The sequence below is a fragment of the Staurois parvus genome, unplaced genomic scaffold (genome assembly GCF_062004578.1).
Source record: "Staurois parvus isolate SC_StPar_1 unplaced genomic scaffold, SC_StPar_1.0 ptg000018l, whole genome shotgun sequence".
NCBI lineage: Eukaryota > Metazoa > Chordata > Amphibia > Anura > Ranidae > Staurois > Staurois parvus.
In genome coordinates, this window is record NW_028317814.1 from 6,223,692 (window position 1) to 6,247,633 (window position 23,942).

General features: G+C 42.8%; 1 protein-coding gene across 1 annotated transcript; it reads right to left on the reverse strand.

Moving 5' to 3' along the window:
- Window positions 1–6,553: 6,553 nt before the first annotated feature.
- Window positions 6,554–20,227, reverse strand: LOC149473043 (uncharacterized). The gene is made up of 3 exons (XM_089683555.1): window positions 20,029–20,227; window positions 13,711–13,868; window positions 6,554–6,874 (listed from the first exon to the last, which is right to left on the reverse strand). Exons 1-3 carry the CDS (start codon window positions 20,225–20,227, stop codon window positions 6,554–6,556), a joined length of 678 nt encoding a protein of 225 aa, XP_089539681.1.
- Between the last annotated feature and the right edge of the window lie 3,715 nt (window positions 20,228–23,942).

The following is a 23,942-nucleotide window of genomic DNA, read 5'->3' on the forward strand; positions in this document are numbered from 1 at the left end:
AAAGCTTCATTTTAATAAGAATGCTTTCTTTTTCAGGTGCTCATTTCATTGTCCTCCCCTCTCCATCCTGCAGATCACAAACAAGTACATGGCTTTGTTCCCTACCCTACTCTCTTTTATTCTCACAGAATACTGAGTGGAGAGAGAGAGCAGACTGCGCATGCATCAGTAGGCAGCAAAGCCATGTGTTCACTTGTGATCTGCAGGATGGAGAGGGGAGGGCAATGAAATGCACAACTGAAAAAGCAAACTTTCTTTTAAGAAACAGAGCCCAGCATAGTAATATACTGAGGATGCTGTAATGCTTGGGAATTATTTTGGCAAAAGTCAGTATAGGTGAACTAACCCTGTAGCCAACATGTATCTGTATTTATAAAGCTGGAATTTAAAGTGGAATATATGTATATATATATCTCAAACATGGCAAAAAAATACAATAAATGGCTATCAAATCTGGTTTGCTAATGCTATTCCTGCTATAATGATACTTCGGTAATTACTTCAATGCAGAATGTAACTATGGGCAAAATTCTTTGGTTTTGTAAAACTGTCAACTGTGGGTATAGGATTATACCTTTTTTTTCTATGGTTGAACTGGATGGACTTTTGTCTTTTTTCAGCCATACTAACTATGTAAAAATGCATTTGCTGTGTACAAGGTTTCCCCAAATTCCTTTTTTTTTTTTTGGTTTTTTTTAATATTTTTTTTTCTGTTGTGATCCGATTTCCTATTACCCTCTCTTGCTTACCCACTCATGGACTATGGGATGTGTAGTGTGCATAAGTCAGTGTACATGACCGCAACTAAAGCGCACTGCTCATTCCAAACAAATGCAAGTGAGGGGGAAGAGGAGAGCTTGCGGAGCAAAAAAACACTGTAAGGAACAATTTCATGTAAAATAGATCACAGGGCCATCAAGGCTCGGTTCACACTACTGCGATGTGACTTTGATGCCAATTACGGTGAAACTTTGCATATCCTGTTGGGCCAGGTTGCACTGTAAATCGCAATATAGTAGTGCAGGAACCTTTTCCAAAATCGTACCATGCTGAGTCGAAGTGATTAGGACAGGGACAGTTGAGTGATAATGAGATTTCCCTTGTCATGCGACTTAGGTTGCATGAGAAGTAGCACTAGTGTGAACCAGGTGTATGGATTATTTTTGGAGAATAAGGATATTGCCTAGTGCCGTGTCAATGTGCTTTATAGACCAAAAATGAATGATTTGTAAATTAATGTGTGGCCAGTCATTGGTGAGTCTACAAATAGACTCTTTATATACAAACCCTTGAGAGTTCAGGTGTACGTCCATCACTTCCTGCACACTGTTTCTTCACCTATATGAGCCAAAAGTGTATACAAACCCCTAAACCAAAATGTTATATATGCAGCTCACAAGTTCTAAGTTTTGATGGCTTTATTAGTTTTCTTTTTTTTTCTATTATTTTCACCTGGTGATCCTGTGAATAACATTTCGCTGACTAGGTCACACTTGAAGACCTCACGCACACAGCCACTTAGCAGCTCCAACATGCTGAGGTATAAAATCCCCAGCACCTTCTGTTGTCTAGTTATCCTTGTGTGCCACATACAACTGCCAATTCAAGTAAATGGCTGTACGCCAATGCAGAAGCCACTTTCGAGTTCAAGGAGAAGCACCTTATATGCATGCGTTGGTAAACACCAGTGCAAAAGCAAACAGCATTTACCCAAGCATGGCCATGTCCACCCATTCATTTGTATTTGTGGCTGTACATGGCACATGCAGCTCCTCAGGCACCAGAAAGCTTTAAAGCAGAAGAGAAAGTAGGCTATATATTTGCGTATGATAAGCAAGAAAGATCCCACATTTTCCATTAATCCTTATTATTGTTTCCACAACTGCAACCTATTTAGAGCATTTTTTTGCCAGTGAAAAAATAGATCTTCAGACTGTACATTGTAGTTAGTACTGCAGACCAGGGGCGGACTGACCATTTCAAACTTGGGCACTGCCCGAGGGCCCGGGGTCAGTAGAGGGCCCCATGAGATGCCCCTGGTACCTTTTTCATAGGCTTTTTTGAGTTTGGGCAAGGACACAGGGACCCCATGATCCCCTATTACCCGGGGACCCCATGAGTTGTCAGTCCGCCCCTGCTGCAGACATATAAGGTGCTTGAATTTGAACATACTATACAAAGTATTCTACTTCCATCTGAGTCTTTATTTCCAGGAGCCATACAAATTCAATCAAAATTAGATCCAAATTAGATTCTTTCAAGAGATTTGTTGGGGAGCTTGCTGACTTCACTGTGCTGCTTGAAAGTGAACTGGTATCTTGTCCATTAGGCCACTCTTACAAGTCAGTAGTCCAAAAATATTAATAACTGGGTGGCACAAAAAATAGGTCTCACTCAACCAAATCGCGAGAGTGTCTGCTTCTATTATTTACCTAATTCTAAAGTGTTTAGCCTCGTATGAACTTCTTGGGTCTTTATCCTCCTGCCTGCTGTCAGGGTCTGTGCCATAGGTTCTCCTAACTTTTAATGACACAATATTGTCTATAAAAAGACAGTCTGGGAGGTTTTAGAACATTTAGACTTCGCACTGATGATTTTTTTTGCTTAGAGGTTTTTGCAGCAAAATAACAGAAATAAATGAGTACTGTCTGTGATACTTTTTTATTTGTACTAACATCCAAATTTTGAAGCTTTCAAGCTTTTGGGTGTACCCCTTACCAAGCACAACCTTCAGCACAATAAAAAAAAGTTTGTTCTGATCCCACAAAATTGTTAATGCTACTTGATGTATATTGCTGTATACCGGTAATTAAAAGCAAATATTGCAACCTTTGTCTTCTAGGTGATGTAGAACTTACTACAACTTAAACCTTCTACTGCTACTACCATTACAACATGCCATTTCTTATAGGGGTACATAAGGAAAATGGGGCTTAATTGTTACAGAAAGGAGGGCTTGCCTTTGCACTTCCAAGATAACCTAAAATGTTCAAATGTGTAAACAAAACCCCAAAAAACTATACTTCAATATTTCATTTATAAGAAAGTTCAGGATCCAGTCAAAACAAAGGGGTCATTATTAAAAAAAAAAGTAAGTATACTGCTGTATTTACACCTTTAATGTCAAGTGTTCATCACAAAGTGTGTTCTGGTTGCATTGTAAGATGTACACCTTATCTTAGTTATGTAAGCTGATTGCAGGCTCCACTAAATGCCCCCATGTACCTCTATTGCCTATTTAAATACTAATTCTCATCCCTCAAACAACTTAACTGGTTTCCATCTTTTTGTATTTTAAGGAATATCAAATCTTAACAAGCTGCTGCTGCACTTTAAGAGTTGTAATTTGCTCAAATGAATACACGTGCTCAAAGAAATGAGCAAGCACACAGAACAGTCCATAGAACTTTGCACAATGTAGGACCCTGCGTGCATCTAAATGTTCACGTGTACATACACACATGCGCATATGTATGTGCACGTGCAGATACACACGCACGTGCACATGAGCATTAGTATTGTGCACATGTTTGTATGTGTGAGCGTGCTTGTTTAATGGACTTTGGCGCCTAGTAGTGGCCTACTGTATTTAAAGCTTTACAGGGCTCAGGTTCATTGCTGAGTGGTGGTCAGCTCCTTCTGCTTGTGACCTGACCAGGGGCGGACTGACCATTTGGAAACTCGGGCACTGCCCGAGGGCCCGTGGTTAGTAGGGGGCCCCATGAGATGCCCCTGGTACCTTTTTTATAGGCTTTTTTGAGTTTGGGCAAGGACACAGGGGCCCCATGATCCCCTATTGCCCAGGGGCCCCATGAGTTGTCAGTCCGCCCCTGGACCTGACCCTGTGCTCATCTGTATGCTGACTCGGCTTGCTCATCCTGTTTGTGCCTGAACCTCTGTTGCTGACTCTGGCTTGTGACCTGACCTTGCTTCCTGCCTGCTGTTCTGGTACATCTTCTGCCCACTTGATGCTGACCTTGGCCTGGTTCCTGACTTTGCACTCCTGCTGCCCGGTTGTTGTCAAACTCTGCCCATCTGACTACCCACCAGTATCTTCCTACTACCCTGTGACCTGCTCCAGCTCTGCATCTGCTTCCAAGATATTCAGAACCGGATCTCCTACAGGCACCCATGTCACTCTGTGCCCTGTTATACCATGATATCATCTTCAGGGGAAACAGAACAAGAGGTGTAAGGTGAGCACTCATTAGTTTGACCTTGACCAGGTACGTGACAGCCAAGATTTGCAATGGAAGCTGATGCCGGAAGACCCATCATTCACTGTGTCCAGCTATCAATGAAGCACCATGGTACACTTTCTTTAGCCTACTGAAATTTGTACCAATTGTAAAAGCTACTGTAGTTGGTTGTGTTTGCTCCACAGGCCAAATGTTCCCAGCCCTTCCCTGCAAGCAGCAACATCTCAACATCACAAACTAAGAAATAGGGACACCATGAAATGGAAAAAACATGCAATGAATGAAAGGTGTGGCTACATTGTTTTGAATATTGGGCATGACTTAAAGGGGCATGGTTAAATATACCAACATACACAAGAAGAGCAGTACTCATCCATCAGGACTGTCAGGACTAGATTATTGGTGATCAGGCTGGAGGAATATTACACCCCACATGTCTTCAGACCAACAAAAAGAAGCCTGGCTACTTGGTATCATCCAAAAACATGAATACTTTATTGGCTACATAATTAAACCCAATAGGAGGACAGGCTTACATGTTTGGCCTAGAAAGGCTTAGTCATAGCACCATGACTAAGGCTTTATAGCCTAAACACGTAAGCTTGCCCTTCCATTGTGTTTTATTATGTAGCCAATAAAGTATTCACATTTTTGGGTGATACCAAGTAACCGGCTTCTTTTTGTTGGACATGGTAAATATAGTCTAGGCCTACTTGCAGTACACATTGTACACACATACTATAGTTCTTCAACCCAAAAATATTCAATAAAGAGTCCCATCATCAACTGAAAATAATTGCAGATAAAGGCACAGAAAAATCAAGTATTTCAGATGCTTTCTAACAGCGTTTTACCTTTCCATAAATTTTTTTATTCACTCGCAATTTGTCTTAGAACTTTCTAGGGAATTTGAGTGCACTCCAGGAAGAGTCAATTCCCCAGTGCGTCTACAGTTCCCCCCTCTCTCCTGCTGTGTCTAATTACTTCCTGCACTGGCCAACCTCCTCCATTCCTTCCCTCATCTCCGTATATAATCTTGTATATTGTGGCTCAGTAAGAAGTGACAGCTCTGAGTTTGCTGGGGCTGCTGACATTACATCTCAGATGGTGTAGCTCAGTTGTCTGGAAACTTTTGGACATCTACATAAATTGGGAGGGGCGGGGCAGGGGGAACATGTGCCCCCAAGGCACCACATTGAGAGGGGCCTCGCGGCTACGGTTGCCACCTGTCTGGGTCTTCGCTGGGATTGTCCCAAGATTTGATTGAAATCCTAGCGTCCCAGCAAATCTGTGCTGAATCCTGGAGCCCAGTGAAGGTAGGATAAGTTCATATTTTTACAGTGACATTTGTTTGATTAATTTAAGCATATTTTATGGGTACGAGAATGCTTTTGTTTTTTTTAACCATGCCCCTTGAAGCACTGTTAACACAATCTGGCCACACACACTGTTCAATATTACTACTTTCCTTGGGGCACCCAAGGAGGTCCCAGGTCTTTTACAATACTATACTGTAGTGTATACTACAAAAAATATGCAGTACATTGCTAAAGTGTTTGAGCTTAGCTAGAAGAAAAGGTGGCAACCCTAGCCTCCATGCCAGAAGAAAGCAGCACTGCTTTAAGAGGCCATTTCAAGCCTCACCTCTGGGGTGGATAAGGAGGGGCACCACTGCTACAAAATGAAGAAGGCCCAGAAGTGGGTCTTTAATAATTCACTTCTCGCAACTCCTAATTCGCACTGGAGGTGAGACCTGAATTCACCTCATTCAACCCTCACCCACAGAGTGTTTGTGTGAGCCTTCATTCTACAGGTGCAGCAAGTCACTATTACCAAAACTTTGAAAGGAGGAAAAATTGTCCAGCATCTGTGATCAGCAAGAGGTAAAAATGCCTGATGTTGGTAGTTAGCGCAAAACAAAATGCCCAGCATCTATGCCCAGAACGAGGAAAGAAATTACTGGCATAAATGGCTAACAGAAGGAAATGAATGCTCACCATCAGTGGTCAACAGGAAAAAAAAATTGCCTGGGGTTAGTGGTCAGTGGGAGGAAAATCATCTGGTGTCATTCAGCAGAAAGAAAACTGTGCGGCATTAGTGGTCAGTGGGAGGAAAAAATTAGGGCTTCTTGGTGCTCAGTAGAGGGAGAGGAGGGTCATTGGTGTTCAGTGCGTAGATAGAGGGGGCATATGTCCCAGGTGGGGAGAGGGTGGTCCATTGTACTGAATTCCTGAGACACTCCCACAAAATCTGGAACTGTTGGGAGGTATAGATGTAGCAATATTTCAAGATGATGGAGGTACATGTAGGCACTTGGTGCTGCATGCTTTCAGGCTTTGAGCTCTTGTTTATACCTATGACAGGTATAATTTTAGGTCATTTTCATGTTGAGCCCCTGATCCACACACTCCAGCTTCATACTCTCGAGCCTTTGCCCGAAGAATTGCAATGCTGCTTGAAACTGGAGTCTTTCTGACATCTTCTTGTTTCAAAAGTTCTTTTGACTTGCTTGAAAGGTCCACAGCTTTACTTTGGGAATTGATCTTAGCTTCTAATAGGATGTCCTCTGATCTTCCACTGCCCACACAGTCTGGCCTGTTCTTGATGACTGTGCACTGGTAATCCTGCATTTTTATCTGCCGTTTCATCTTTGCTCTGCGGTTCTGAAACCAAACCTGCAACAAACACAAAAAATTGCCTGGTTTATCAAAAGGGATTTAAAAAACAAAGTACAGTTAATGACTAAAATGCTATCCAGATAAAACTCGGTATGGTGTTCCGATTTGTCCAGCCACAGTTTAGTTCAGCCAGCCATAGACTTTGACAGGCTGCGGGCAGTGGGGCTGGAAGCTGCACCTGTGGCACCTAGGTGCACTATAGCCCTGGGAGTTCGCAAACAGGACCTAGGCGCCCTTGCACCTTAATTGCCTTTTTTTTCTATGAATTAGGGTCTTTTCTCTTGTTTTTACAGTATACCTTTTGGCTTGGGTGATTAAAGTACATCAAAGTATCCGATCAAGACTTCTTTTTTTCCGCAGCACCTCACTGCATCATTTTGAAAAAAAAAGTAAACAACACTTCACCCAAAACACCAGAAACCCTCACCCCAGTTTACTGCACCCCCTTGCAGAATCCCCATCCAGATTTTCAAAACATATCCAAGATTTAAGTTATGATTTGGTAGAAATTAGCCAAATAATGGACAGAACATGAAAGTGACCAGGTAAAATGGGCTGAAACTTGGAAACACATCAGCAGTTTTTGGATTTCAGTGGGTCAATTGCTTTTTTGGCAGTTGGATGGAGAAGAAAGAGGAGAGGTGCATGGAAAATGCTGGCAGCAGTGGTAGCAACAATGAGAAAGATGGTAAAGGGGATAGACTTAAAAAAAAAAGGTAAATAAACAAAACAAAAAACAGTGCTCTACATGCTTGGGACTGGAAGAGGGGTGAGGTGGAGAGGAGGGATGATGCTGCAGAGAACGAGAAGCCACTTTAAGTAGTCCTCTGTAATCGAGGCATGATTTATTTCATTGAAAGTTATCTGGGCAATGCTATCTGCAGATAGACAGATACACTTCTCATTTGATTCATCTGACTCAACCATCATCCTGCTGTTCACAGAAGCCAAGCTCACAAAAAGTACTAGCCACTGGCCCTTCAGAGAAAAGGTGCTTCTGCATGGCTTTTGTCCTTTTACTGGATTGTGGCATCCTTGGTAGCAATGACAGCCTAGTACCCATCCTCTGCTGCACTGTCGCTGTCAGTCATCCTTCTGAGTACAAAAAAGAAAGCCATGAATGGCTCTCATTGCAAAAAGGCAAAACAGAGTGTGCAAACAATTCCTTCTACTCCAGTTGTAGACAGTTTGAAGTGGGCTGGCACAAGATAGATATTGGGGTGGTCCAAGTGGATTAAAAGTTTAGATCAGTAGATATTAAAACTGAAGTTTAGGTGTGGCAATGTTTACATACTGTAGCTATATTAAACCAGCTTGAACCAAGATAAGCATATGTCATACTTGTGGGATCCCCATGGAAGCTGGAAATCACTCTAGTAGGCACTGATACTACAGGGATCTTCACTAGCTTCCAGGTCTTGTGGCAAGTGTTTGCCCTGCTGCCTTGTGAATACAGGAGGTTGCTGGCTCAACACAGGCATCATTAAGGGAACACTTTGCATTTTCTCAATTAACTCAAAGCGTTCTCTAATTGGACAAGGTGGAGAGGCAGGGCAGTGATGTCGCAATCTTTACCTCATTCACTGAGAAACTGTAACGTGTTCCCTAAATTGTGCATGTGCCGAAAAAATGGCAGCAGGGCAGCCACTTGGCACCGGACTTGGAAGCTAGCTGCAATCACTGTGGTAGTGGTGCTTACTACAGTGAATTCCAGGTTCCACAGGGATCCCACAGGTATGGCACATACTGTACATACCTACATTGAAGTAAGATGGACCAATTTATCTATGTAAAAATTGCCATACCTAAACTCCAGCCTTAAGGACAGATAACTGGTTAAGTTTTGATCAATGGTTCTCAACCTTCCTAATGCCGCGACCCTTTAATACAGTTCCTCATGTTGTGGTGACCCCCAACCATAAAATTATTTACCCAGTAATTATAATTCATGAAGTGTCGTTTTACCTCCAATACTGCTGCTTTCAACACAGTAGCTGCTTTCTACACAGTAGCTGCTTTCTACACAGTAGCTGCTCTTTACACATCGGAAATATGTGTTTTCCCATGGTCTTAGGCGACCCCTGTGAAAGGGTCGTTCGACCCCCAAAGGGGTCGCAACCCACAGGTTGAGAACCACTGATTTAGATGAATAGATAACAGATACATATTAGAGGGAGAAATCATGGCGATATAAAGACCCAAAGGGGAGCTGCCCATCTCTATAATCTTCCCTGCAGCCTCTGCTTGTGGCTACTCCACAGCTAGATATAGAGTGCTTAACTCTTTAATGCATGAATTATGAAAGCCATCAGAAGCAGCTCTCTAATTAGGAAAATTAGGTGGTCGCCTAAGGCCTTGAGCTCACAGAGGCCTCGTGGACACCTAATTTGCCTAACGCAGCCGCAGGAAAGTGAAAGTGGTGCAGCAGATCCATAGCTGCGGATCACTTTCATGTAGTCGGCAGTATGATGCCTCCTGCCGGAGGTTCCTGGGATCTCCGCTCTTACCAGAGCTCGGGAACACATCCGTTGGCTTGGGGAGGGAGAACGATGTGAGACCAAGGCAAATCCATGCCTCGATCTCACATGGAAGCAGTGAAACCGGAAGTGATGTCACTTCCAGTTTCAGATGCGCCCTTTCCTGGCCAGTACAGCCGGGGGACACATCTAACCAAGCCGGTCTGTGCTTGGTCAGATGGTGTGAAGGGCAGTGGAGACCTATTAGACCCCTAATGTTTCCATAAAGAATACCTGTCACCTGCTACTATCACATAGGGGTTTATTAACCCCTTGTGATAGCAATGAAGTAAAAATAGATTTAAAAAAGGAAAAAAAGTTTTAAAAATTAAAATTATAATAAAATATATTAAATTTTTTTTTTAAATTGCCATAGCCCCTGTTGCCCCGCACGCCTGAGCAAACACATATGCAAGCCCAGGGTGTAAACTGCAGTCGCACCACACATGTAACATATTTATACAAATGTCTAGGGTCGTTGGTTCGAATCCCAGCCACAACACCACATGCCTGGAGTTTGCCTGTTCTCCCTGTGCCTGCGTGGGTTTCCTCCGGGTACTCCAATTTCCTCCCACACTTGAAAGACATGCTGGTAGGTTAATTGGATCCTGTCTAAACTGGCCCTTGTATATGAATGTGAATTAGGGACCTCAGATTGTAGGCCCCTTGAGGGTTAGGGACTGATGTGAATGTACAATATATACGTAAAGCGCTGCGTAAATTGACGGCGCTATATAAGTACCTGAAATAAATAAATAAATGTCAGAGTGAGAATAATAATTCTACCACAAGAGCTCCTAGTTAATTGATGGACTGTAAAGGCTTTTAAAGCATCACCTATGGTGATTTTTGGGCACTGTAGTTTTTGGCGATATCGTTTAGGACATGGAATGTTTGGTATCTATTTACTCAATGCATCCTGATATTTTATATTTTGGCCCAAAATGGGTATTCTATTGTGTGTTTTTGCACTAAACTTAATTTCATTATATTTTTTCCTGAAAATTTGTTTAATAAACAGTTGTGCAAATATAATGTATCATAAAAACGTGAAAATATCATCTTTTTATTCTAAAGGGCCTCTGTTTTCAGAAAATATATAATGTTCTGGGGGTTTAAGTAATTTTATTGACAAAAATTTAGATTTTTACATGTATGTGAAATAAAAAAAAATAGCTCTGGAGCCTAAATGGTTAACACTGCTGTGCGCAGGCAGCATTAAGGGCCCTGTTCCACTTAACCTGGCCTCGCAGTGGCCAAACAGCTGTTTTGCAGTGTGACTTTATTTTAGAGGTGCGCCCTGTCGCACTCACCTCTCACGTAACCTAAGACTTCTGGAGCTCCGCCTGTCAGCCAATGAGGAGTGACGTTGCGTCCGCTTACATCACCCCTTCCATCCGCTGCACTATGATATCAATCTGGGAAGGCCTGCTGTGTAGCTGAGGGACAGACAGATGGATGGGCAAGAGTGGGGCCTCCTGTCTAAGTTTTGCCTAAGGCCTCACAAAGCCTAGAACTTCCTCTGAAAAGCAATAATACTCTTTGAGCATGAAAAGAAAAAAATAACTTTTTTTTTAACATTTATTTTCCAAGGAGTCCTGCACCAGTCTGCTTGAGTGGAGTGCATGCATTTGAGTCTTTAACTGAAGACATGACTCAGATGGTATTCTTCCACTATCTTATAGGCCTTTCTATAATGCTCTGCATCAGGGGCGGACTGACAACTCATGGGGCCCCCGGGCAATAGGGGATCATGGGGCCCCTGTGTCTTTGCCCAAACTCAAAAAAGCCTATGAAAAAGGTACCAGGGGCATCTCATGGGGCCCCCTACTGACCCCGGGCCCTCGGGCAGTGCCCGAGTTTCCAAATGGTCAGTCCGCCCCTGCTCTGCATTTGAGCTCTACAAAATATAAAGACATTAAAACGGTAGTAAAGTCTCCTGGGAAAAAAAATAAAAAATGGTCCCTCTGCAGGTTTAACCACTTTCCTGCTGCTCCAGTTCTGACATTTCTTTCATACATGTAAATAATCTGTATTTTTGCTAGAAAATTACTGAGAACCCCAAAAAAGTTATATATTTTTAAGCAGAATCCCTTGACAATAAAATGGTGGGTCTTTCAATTTTTGATGTCAAACGGTATTTGCGCAGCAGTTTTTCAAATATCATTTTTTTTAAATACACTTGAATGAATTTTAATAATTTGAAACAAGATAGTACCCAATTTTTGGTACAATGTAAAAGTTGATGTTACGCTGAATAAATAGATACCAAACATGTCACACTTTAAAATTGAGCACGCCTGTGGACAAACTATGGTACATTAAATTATCCATAGGCGATACTTTAAAAGCCTGTACAGGTTACTGGTTTAGAGTTACACAGGAGCTCTGGTGCTAGAATTACCGCTTTTACTGACATTTGTGGCGATATCTCACATGTGTGGTGCAATCTCCGTTTATAGATGCATGCAGGACTGATGCCTATGTTTGCCTTTGCTGAGGGGGGGGGGGGGCTTTTAAAAGTAATCCAGTGGCTGTATAGGTAATAGGACTACTTTTACAATGAAGGGAATCATCAGATGCAAACATTGATAGTAGCCTCAACCATGGTCCCAGTATAACCATCTCAATACCATGACATATATATACGAACAGCCATGTTGAGGTGCTTAAGTCATATACATACTAGTAAATTATGGCAGAATTGCCTGCATAGGAAGCCCTCCAGCACTGCACTGTCAGCGCTTTCCCAGGTCCCCGGCACTTCCATCTTCACTCGGTCTTCCTTTCTGGTTCTGTATCTTAGGCCACTTGAATGGCCGCGCACAGGAGACACATCACTGCAGCACACAGAGCGGTTCGTACAGTAAATGTGGTCTAAGCTGCACATGCGCGCTTAAATCACATTAACACTGACAGACAAGGGGGCATTTATGACAAAAGAGACTTTACTACCTCTCACATAATGGAACTTATCTGCAAAAAAATTATGGTTTTTTTTTTTAAATGCAAACTGCATTCTAATAGCATGACTAAATTGATTTACAGCCACAAAAGTTACTTCAGCTATATTATTTTCAATAAAAACAAAGTTGCAGTAATAGTATAAATTTTAGTTGAAATACAACCAGAGATGCACGATGTCCAGTTTAGTGAACAAATGAATAATTGTAATTTCCTTCCAAGATAAAATCAATACTAATAAAATCTAATTACAATATGTTTCTTTAGGTATTACCTGGTGTTACCATATATACTTTTTTATTTTTTCAGCTCTGAAGGATTGACAAAATATTCCTAAGCTGCAGTCTCTCTGGCTTTTCATCGGCCATCTTGGTTTTGAGACATTTTTACAATGGCTGACTAGTGGGTGGCAGAGTATGAGATAACCCACTAGCATCCAATGTACAGGGTGACATGCAACTGTACAATCAGAACCCATGCACATAAAAGAAAACTGCTTTGGAGGCCAGAGGAGAGCTATGGGGTCAAACAGAATCCAGACGTCTCTAAGAAGAAGACCTGTCATGCTTTGTTATCACAATGGATGTTTGCATTCCTTGTGATAGCAATAACAGTGATAAAAAAAAATTAAAGTTACATTGTAAAAACAAAGAAAAATAAATAAATAAATAAATAATAAAATATTATTTTTTTATAAAGCTCCCCCATCCCACCGTGCTCACACAAAACGCACGCGTCGGTCCTGCATGCATATGTAAACATCAATCAAACCAAACAATAATTCTAGCACCAGACCTTCTGTGTAATTCTAAACCAGTAACCTGTAAAGGCGTTTAAAGCGTTGCCTATAGAGATTTTTAGGTACGTAGTTTGGCGCCATTCTACGAGCATACACAGTTTTAAAGTGTGACATGTTTGGAATTTATTTACTCGGTGTAACATCATCTTTTATATCTTACCAAAAAAAATGGGTATTACATTGTGCTTTTGTGCAATAAAACTCATTAAAGTGTATTTTTTTCCAGAAAATTTGCATTTGAAAAATGGCTGCGCAAATACTGTGTGACATAAATATATGCAGCACCCACCATTTTGTTCTCTAGGATTCACGGATTCAGCCTAAGAGTATTCAATCATCTCTAATGGAGAATATAATGGTGCTTTGAAATAAAATATAACAAGAACAAATTTCCTATAGTTTAAATGCTTAGACTCTGGATGCAAAGTTAGCTAGTGGAATTACCAATTGTTAAAGAGCCTGATCTCAGGTTATAGGAAATTGACACACCAAATATTTCTTGTATGGACATCTGCCTCCATTTCTTTTTATAAGTATGTGTTCAACTGTCTTACCTGCACTCTTGTTTCTAACAAGTCCAGCCTTAAAGCTAAGGCTTCCCTCATGAAGATGTCAGGGTATTGATTGGCCTGAAACACCTTCTCCAGTTCTTCAAGCTGCCAGGTGGAGTAATTTGCTCGAGATCTGCGCTGCTTCAAGCGATGGCTTTGGTCTAAAGGAAAAGAAAGCAAAATTTTACAGTAGATTGCGCATTAACAAGTTAAAGTGCAACTCTGAGATCCAGGCTCCCGCCTGATTTTTCTCCCTGGAAGGTCATGCAAGCAGGTTTTTATACCTATCCTTTCCAGATATCTCTAGGCTGTTCATGTGATGGGTAGGGTCCTCTTCCTCTTTGGTCTTCTGGCTTTGCTCAATGGTTCCAGAGAGGGGAATGACACTATGAGTGCAGGGTGCCATGTTGACAGTTTATGACACTGTGCACTCACAGTATGTCTTCAGACTTCGAAGTTGAAAGATGCTGGGCCCTCTAGTGCTTAGGGGCCAATTTATAATAGATGTGGACTCTGAGACCTATTCCACTGTCTTGTAGAAATGAACACTGCTCACTTCTATCTAGCTGTCAAATAATACATAGATGTTTTTACTTGGCCAGTAGTGGAATGGGGGACACAAAATTGGTCTTGCCCTTGGTGACCAGTGTTAATTTTGTCGACTGAAATATTTTTGTCAACTAAATAAAAACTTTTTTAGTCAACTAAAATACGACTAAAACTAAAACAATTCAGACAACTAAAATACGACTAAAACAATTCAGATGACTAAAATACGACTAAAACTAAAATTCCATTTTTTTTTGCAAAATTTTTTATTTGTATTTTACATTTTCAAAAAGAAATCCAGATAAGAAAACAAAAAATATATAATTAAAATAAACAACTTATAGTGATTCTAAAGGTTAATTAAAAAAAAAAATAACAAACAAGTTCTACTTACCTGCTGTACGCAGTGGTTTTGCACAGAGCCGCCCGGATCCTCCTCTTCTTGGGTCCCCTGCAGGCTCTCCTGGCTCTTCCCTCCTGTCAGGTGCCCCCACAGCAAGCAGCTTGCTATGGGGCACCCGCTGCTTCGTGTTTCCATTCACACATGGAGTCGTGGCTTGGCCCCCTCTGTCCTCGTTGGCTGACTGGCTGTAATTGACAGCAGCGGGAGCCAATGGTTTCCGCTTGCTGTCTCAGACAATGAGGAGGCAGAGGCCCAGGACATCCAAGGCAGTCATTCACATCACTGGATCGCGATGAGGCTCAGGTAAGTACTGAGGGGGCTGGGGTAGCTGCTGCATACAGAAGGTTTTTTACCTTCATGCATAGAATGCATGACGGTAAAAAAAACCTTCAGCCTTTACAAGTACTTTAAATAAAAGAAGAAAAGGGATAAAAGAAGAAAAAGAAATGATAAGGCTTGAAATTATCATACTAAGTAGACAATAACCAACCATGTTACTATTGAGTTTTTTTGTCTGAACTTCTGACAAACAGTCAACACCAAAGATCATTTACATTGGTACATTGTGATAACTTGAAAAAATCAAGGAAGATAACTTGTAACTATGGTGGAGACGTGGATGAGTTCTAACAGCAATAAATATTTTTCCAGTATATGTATTAGAGAAAACAAAATAAAATAAATCCACTACATCAACAAAAACATCTACTATCTTAAGTAATAATAAATTGTGGATCATAGCTGTGGAATATAACCAGTTGTTTAGTTTCTACATTCTGCTAAGGGGTGGGAGCCAAGAGGTGTGAAGGATGATTTTGAATTATTTGCCTTACTATGCCATTCAATATAAATAAAGGGAGTCACTAACTGAGACATTTCAAAGTCCGATGATGTATATTCTATGAAAAACTTCCATCTGATGAAAAAGCATTTTGTAGGACCAAATGCTTGAGTTATTGTATCAAGCTTTTTATTATACATTAGGGATTTCAGCTCTTTTATAACCATAGTCACTTTAGGAGCTGTGGTTGATGTCCAGGACTTTAATATAGCTCCACGAGCTGTTGGCAAACAGACCCTAAAATGGCATTTTAGTCAAAAGACTATAACTAAAACTAAATCAAAATTTGATTTAAAAATTACCATTGTTGGTGACCCTGACCACTAATGGTAGGGTGCACATAATTCATATTGGGGAGTCATTTACCCTTATTACCCTATTTAACAAAGTTTTTTTTTTTAACCAAGAGATAGACATTAGTGGATAATTCCACTCATAGGCGCCTATCCAATTCCAGCCTACCACTATGGACTGACATTTCAATGCACTTTCATCCTAGTCTTCCTCGCTGGCTTTCAGTTGCAAAACAGATGCCATTTTGCCTTAGGCAAGGAAAAGATTAATGATTATGTAGAAAAAAAAACATCTGAAACAAACTTTACCCTTTCCCCACCAGTTAGGAGCTGCCCTTTCTGTCATCATAAACTATAGCAAGGAGAGGAAAAAAAGGTTGAATGGAAACATAAATAATTACAATCTACAAACATCTTCCATAATCCACCAACCAGTCATTATCAATATCACAACATCTATTATGTATGATACAACGTTTCTCTTTCACAAACACTCATAGATTACGCGCTAGAGACATAACATCTCCTGTAATGTTGAACAATCCTTGTGATCAATATTTAATGGCAATGATATTGTCTGCACACTGCTGAGTGCTGGAAAGTCACATGAAGATTGAAAAACCTGATTTATTGAAGTTTTTCTAGAAAAATGTTTATAGCGCAGTGAGAACCTGACTACAGGGACAAATCTTGTTGTTTGGCCTGGAGGAATATTTGTATTACAAGAGGGAGAATTAGGTGTTCTACACTGTAATTTAATAGTTTGTAGAATCTAATTTAGCCAGATTTAGCAGGCTTCACCTATGGCTTTTGGGTGGCACTGAAGCATTAGTCCCTTGGTTCCATTCTGTACAAACCTCCAATGTGTGTGAGTGAGGCTACAGTGGCCTAAGAGGGAGGATGGTGCTTACCCCATGAATATATTGGCCTACACAAAAACAACCTGGAAATCTAAAAGATGAACTGGAGCAAGAAGCTACATATACACCACTGTAAACATTTGCAACTTCCTACAGCTGTCGATATAAAGGACAACCAGGTCCTTGATGTCCCCTGCAGTAGAGAACACACTTCCAACCTGCTAATAGGACAATGCAAGAGAAGCAGCTCTCTGTTAGGACTAGGGCTATGAGCAACCAGAGGGTAGTAAAATCAAGTGGGTAAACTGCAGTTTTACTGCCTTCCCACAGTACCCGGCTGCCCACCTGAAGATGAACATGCTGCCACTGGGGGCAATACACATGTGTCAGAAAAGGCTTGTCCATAGCGCAAGTGAAATTTCTCAGTGCATACATATGCGCAGACCGGCAACTGGCCAGGCAGATGTGCACAAATGTGTGCAAGGGTACGCACGTACGCGCACGCAAATGGGAGCACACCTGTCAGCGAGGCTGGCGCAAAACGGCCTATTTAAATGGAGCTACTGCACTGGCTAATTGCTGTTTGGTCACAGCTTCTATGTGTGTTTATCCTGATTCCAGTGCCTGACCTCTTATCTTGACCCGGTTTGCTCCTGAATCCGCTTTTCTGCTACCTACCCTGATCTTGGCTTTCCGGATTCTGTCTACTGCCTCTGCCAGATCTGCCTCCACCGTTGCTGACACTGGCTTGTGACCCGACTTTTCTTTTGTCTGCTGTTTATGCCCAATCTGCCTGTCTGTTGCCCGGCTTGTCTGACCATTCATCCTGCTCATCCAGCCTGCTACAGCTCCTCAGTCTAACAAACTCTCATCTGGCTTGTCTGCCTATTGCCAGTCTGCCCTGCTGTGACATCTTCCTGCTGCCAGCCTGTCACCAACCTGCCTGCTGTGCCATCTGCCTGCTGCCAGCCTGCCTGTTACCAACCTGCCTGCTGTGCCATCTGCCTGCTGCCAGCCTGCCTGTTACCAGCCTGCCCTGCTGTGACATCTGCCTGCTGCCAGCCTGCCTGTTACCAACCTGCCTGCTGTGACATCTGCCTGCTGCCTGTCTGCCTGCTACCAGCCTGCCCTGCTGTGACATCTGCCTGCTGCCAGCCTGTCACCAACCTGCCTGCTGTGCCATCTGCCTGTTACCAGCCTGCCCTGCTGTGACATCTGCCTGCTGCCAGTCTGCCTGTTACCATCCTGCCTGCTGTGCCATCTGCCTGCTGCCAGTCTGCCTGTTACCAACCTGCCTGCTGTGACATCTGCCTGCTGCCAGTCTGCCTGTTACCAACCTGCCTGCTGTGACATCTGCCTGCTGCCAGTCTGCCTGTTACCAACCTGCCTGCTGTGACATCTGCCTGCTGCCAGTCTGCCTGTTACCAACCTGCCTGCTGTGACATCTGTCTGCTGCCAGTCTGCCTGTTACCATTTGGCCTGCTGTGACATCTGCCTGCTGCCAGTCTGCCTTTTACCATCCTGCCTGCTGTGACATCTGCCTGCTGCCAGTCTGCCTGTTACCATCCTGCCTGCTGTGACATCTACCTGCTGCCAGTCTGCCTTTTACCATCCTGCCTGCTGTGACATCTGCCTGCTGCCAGTCTGCCTTTTACCATCCTGCCTGCTGTGACATCTGCCTGCTGCCAGTCTGCCTTTTACCACCCTGCCTGCTGTGACATCTACCTGCTGCCAGTCTGCCTGTTACCATGCTGCCTGCTGTGACATCTGCCTGCTGCCAGTCTGCCTGTTACCACCCTGCCTGCTGTGACATCTACCTGCTGCCAGTCTGCCTGTTACCACCCTGCCTGCTGTGACATCTGCCTGCTGCCAGTCTGCCTGTTACCATCCTGCCTGCTGTGACATCTACCTGCTGTCAGTCTGCCTTTTACCATCCTGCCTGCTGTGACATCTGCCTGCTGCCAGTCTGCCTGTTACCATCCTGCCTGCTGTGACATCTGCCTGCTGCCAGTCTGCCTGTTACCATCCTGCCTGCTGTGACATCTGCCTGCTGCCAGTCTGCCTGTTACCAACCTGCCTGCTGTGACATCTGCCTGCTGCCAGTCTGCCTGCTACCAACCTGCCTGCTGTGAGGACTGCCTGCTGCCAGCTGTTCTATTCCTGGCATCCTTCCAGGAATATTTTGGCCACTCATACCTCGCCGTGCTCTCAAGGTTACTGTTCCACTATTGATGACCCCTGAGCAGGAGCTGTACAAGAGACCTTTCTCTACATGTCAGACTCACTAACCATGTACGTGACAACATGCCACCGCCAAAATGCTTTACTTCATGGTTGCAATGAAAATTCAATGTCATGTCGCATTCGGTGGGCGATGCCACCGCTGAGTGCTACCCATTTAAGTGAATGCTGCACCCTGTAACGGCATGCAATGTACACTGTTTCAGCATGCGGGTCATCATTTTCAGGTTTACACCAGGTGGTGAGGCGGCGCGACATATCGCCTCCTCACCACCTGTTAAATGCCTCAAAAAAGCAATCCACCGCCCCCCAAAAGTTGTCACTCTGTTCCTATTCACATATGTTTTTGTCAGCACATGTGCAGTACAGCAGAGCCTTATTGGCTCAGAGCACTGGCCCCTCCTTTTCCCAGTCTGAGGGCTGCTTTACAGGTGTATACAGGAGGCTCATATCATTCTATCGATCCTCTCCTGGTGACCACTGTTGCTGGGACTGAAAGTAAAGGGAAATCCAAATATTGGAGTTATCACCATAATGGGAATAGAGACGTCTTGCAATAAGGGAAACTTGCTGTAACAAATGTGTAAGGGCCGGTTCACACTAAGAATCACAAAGGAACGCAATTCTGCTGTACCAAACAGCAACCAGGCAGGCTTTTATCGCAGAAGAGACATGCACTGTTCAAGTCTCTTCTGCAATAAATTGCCCCTATCTGCCTGCTCACTGTTTTCTCCAGTGCTGTAAGCTTAGCTGCCCAATCAAAGCTCAGCTTACAGCACTGGGTCAGTCTCTGTGTACCAGAATGGCGGTCTTCTGCAGCAGCCAATGAAGATGGCTAAAGACGGGCACACAGGAGAAGATGTCGACGCTGACAAGGGACTGCTGGAAAGGTATTAACTCCTTTAGTTCCGCTTTAAGCTGTGAAATGAATGAATCAAATACAGAGCTCCCTCTAGTGGTTCATTGTCAAATTTCTATATTTAATACAATAGGAAAAGTATGGAAAAGCACAAGCATTTAAAAATGTGAATACAACATAATAAAAATTACTTTATGTAAACATTGCAATAAAAAGTCAAAATAGGAACTATACTTTAGGATTTCCTTTTCATAAAACACTCCTTATATAGTTACCTGATAGATGGCACTGTTTGCTCTGGTGGGGGAGCAAGATAGCATCTTTCTGGGCCCTGGAGTGACTGCAGGGCTGATAGAGCTGAAATCCCAAAAAAGGTGTCGGGAAGAAGATGCTGGAGAAGGTGGTGGGCAAAATGTGGCTGTAAATGTGTGTAGCCATCGGGCGAGGAGGCACTGGGTAAACTGCACTAAACATGTTAAAAACCCTACGAAGAAGATAGTAAGACATATTAAAGAAGAATATTGTCACAGAGATATACAATGACTACAGACACATTTAGGGTTTTACCATTTGCCTACCGGGCACTTATACCCCCTTCCTTACCAGGTCAATTTTCAGCTTTCAGCGCTGTCACACTTTGAATGACAATTGCGCGGTCATGCAACATTGTACCCATATGAAATTTTTATCATTTTTTTCTCACAAATAGAGCTTTCTTTTGGTGGTATTTAATCGCCACTGGGAGTTTTATTTTTTGCGCTATAAACAAAAAAATAGCACAAAAAGTTTCTTTGTTTCTATTATAAAATTTTGCAAACAGGTAATTTTTCTCCTCTACTGATGTGCGTTGATGAGGCTGCACTGATAGGCAGCACTGAAGGGCACTGATAGGCAGCACTAATGAGGTGGCAAGGATAGGCGGCACTGATAGGTGGAACTGATAGGTGGCAACGATGATGGGTACTGATAGTCAGCACTGCTGGGCACTGACTGACGACACTACTGGGCACTGACTGGCGCAACTGCTGGGCACTGACTGGCACAACTGCTGGGCATGACTGGCAGCACTGCTGGGCTGCACTGATGAGCACTGGTGGGTGGCACTGATGGGCACAGGTGGTTGGCACTGGTGGGTGGCAACGCTGGGCACTGGTGGGCGGCACTGCTGGGCACAGGTGGGTGGAACTGGTGGGTGGCACTGCTGGGCACCGATCATCAGGGCACTGATCATCAGTGCCCTGATGATCGGTGCCGATCCCTGCTCTGACAACTGCCGGTTCTCGGCAGTACTTTCCCCACGTTCTGACAGCGTGAGGAAAGTGCAGCCGAGAACCGGCAATTGCATTTCCCTGTGATCAGAATTTCATTGGACACGGCTGATCACGTGGTAAAAAGCCGCTGTAATTGGCCTTTTACCACATCACGAAGATTGCCGCGTGCGCGCCCCAGGGGGCGCACAGCAGAGCGCGTTCTGGAAGGACGTCATATGACGCCCTCCCAGAACTGGCCGGCCGCAGTGTAGCCGTCATTCAGCTATCTGTGGTTGGCAACTGGTTAATAAGGTACTTGAAGTAGTTTACCATACCATCATACTATTATTATACAGGATCTATACAGCATGAACAGTTTGCTCAGCACAATATAAAGGGAAACAATACAGCAACAATAAATATAATATAGTGCTGTTGCACTTAGGAATAGATATTCATGCAACTTTGATAAATATACGCTGCGGTCCTCATTTGTGCCTTCCTGATGACGATCCATTGATCAAAACCAGTTGAGGTTTGATGATGCAACTTTTGCTGACGTCATTTCCGCCCTTTGGAACGCACACTGGAACACTGCGGCCATCTTGGTTCCCATTCACAGGCAGCAAGGCTGAGTACACTGAGTGCCAAGTTATGGGCACTTTGTGCATTTGATTCTTATAATTTCTCCCCATCATTAAAGTTTTTTATGGTTTCACACTATGGGATGTATGCTTTTGTTTCTGTTTACATGCTGAAGCTTGGTTTACTGCCTGGGAGGAGAGGAGGAAGTTTAAAAAGGCTCTTTTGAAACTACACTGTCATTTATATCCACGCTGGTCATCATCCTATTGGTTACTATCAGCCAGATTGCATGATTCCCAGGAATGAATATTGGTGCCAGTCTTACCATCACGCATTGGGCTAGTCCCTAACCAGGCGCTTAAGACCAACCTAGAGATAGGTGGTCCACGGCTAACGGTGAGTGCACATCCATGTGGGGCACTGATTGAGCACCTGTCATTTTTTGCACGAAGTTCACCAATTAGTATTCAACACCTGGGCACTTTATTTTTCCGAATTGGGACTGAATGTTACAATTATTCACTTTGTATATGTGAAGCAGTATTACTTATGTATTGTCAAATTTAATACACTTAATATATGCGCGATCCACATGGTATTTTGTTAATACAGCAACAATGCGGTTCAGTACAAGAGGGTTAGGAGGGCCCTGCTCCTGGGAGTTTACAATCTAACAGTATCTAATACTCATAATCATCTTTTAGTCCAACTCTAGCTAAAACGTAGTGGTGGATTAAAAAAAGAATGTAGAGTGTCCTCTGAAACTGCATGTATATTTCTTCTGTGTGAATGGGAGCAAAATTGAATGTTACCAGGCTACTTTGTCTCCGAGTTGAATTTTATTCATTCACATAAATAGAGTGAATCAGGAAAATACTGCATTATGGCCACTAGATGTAGCTGGTGAGCATATGAAAATAAATACTTGTTTACTATGATCGTCAGCGCCATCTTGTGGCCATAATGTAGTATTTTCCTAATTTACTCTATCTGCATGAATTAATATTTGACTTGTGGGGAAAAAAGTCTAATAATATTTGATTTTTTTTTTTTAACAGAACGAATGTAAGTGCAGTTTCATAGGACAAACAAGTCTGCGTTTTTTTTTTATAACTACACTCTGCTGTATTTGAAAGCACTGGAATGTGTTAGAACTATTTATGTGTTTTTCTTGCTACTTGTTCTGGTTGAGGAGATCGCCCCTCACCTTCCCTGTAGGCAAGACAGGACGCCTCCATTACTTCATGTATGGAAACTAACACAGGAAGTGGGAAAAGCGTCTCCAGTGGAGAAGCAGACAGGAACAAAAACCTGACGTAGGTTTTAACCCTTCAATATGCTGTCTAAATTGGAATATTAATAAATGGCTATAGTTGGGCTGTAACAGCTCCTATTAGAGACTGGTTGTTGTGGGTAACTGCCTTCTGTGCTGTCTTATTATTTATTATTATTTATTTCAGGTACTTATATAACACCATCAATTTACACAGCCGTTTACGTATATATTGTACATTCACATCAGTCCCTAACGCTCAAGGGGCATACAATCTAAGGTCCATAACTCACATTCATACATACACATACTAGGGCCAATTTAGACAGGAGCCATTTCACCTACCAGCATGTCTTTGGAGTGTGGAAGGAAACCGGACTACCTGGAGGAAACCCACGCAGGCACAGGGAGAACATGCAAACTCCAGGCAGGTGGTGCCGTTTTATGAGATAAGCCAAATAATGAACAAGTCTGAAGCGAGAATAACTTTACAAATAGCTATAATGACAAACAGCATGGATTATTCTGGCATAACTGTGCATGGAGAAAAGATGGTTACAGCACACCACTTTTAAATGTCAAAACAAAGTAAATTGCAAAAATTCAGTCCAGTTGCCAATTGATCTGTGTTGATGGTGAAGAGATAACATCATACATATATCTTGTCATCAGTCCCTGTATTGTATGATGAGTAATATTCACAATGATGAGTGATGAAGAGGGCTGTGTGTGTGCATGTCTGTGTAAGTGAATACTTTACATTAAAATTCTCAACCTCTTCCATTAAACAAAAGGAATTGTTGTACCCTTTCTGTACTTAGTTTTGAAGTGAAAAAGTTGCTGCAGTTCTGTGTAGATTGTCACATACACCACTCAGCCATAACTTTATGACCACCCACCTAAGACTGAGTAGGTCCTCCTTTTACTGCCAAAACAGCCCTGACCCATCAAGGTATGGACACCACTAGGTCCTGGAAGGTATGCTGTGATATCTGGCACCAAGTCATCAGGAGCCGATCCTTTAAGTCCTATAAGTTGTGAGGTGAGGCTTCCATGGATCAGACTTGTTTTTCACCACATC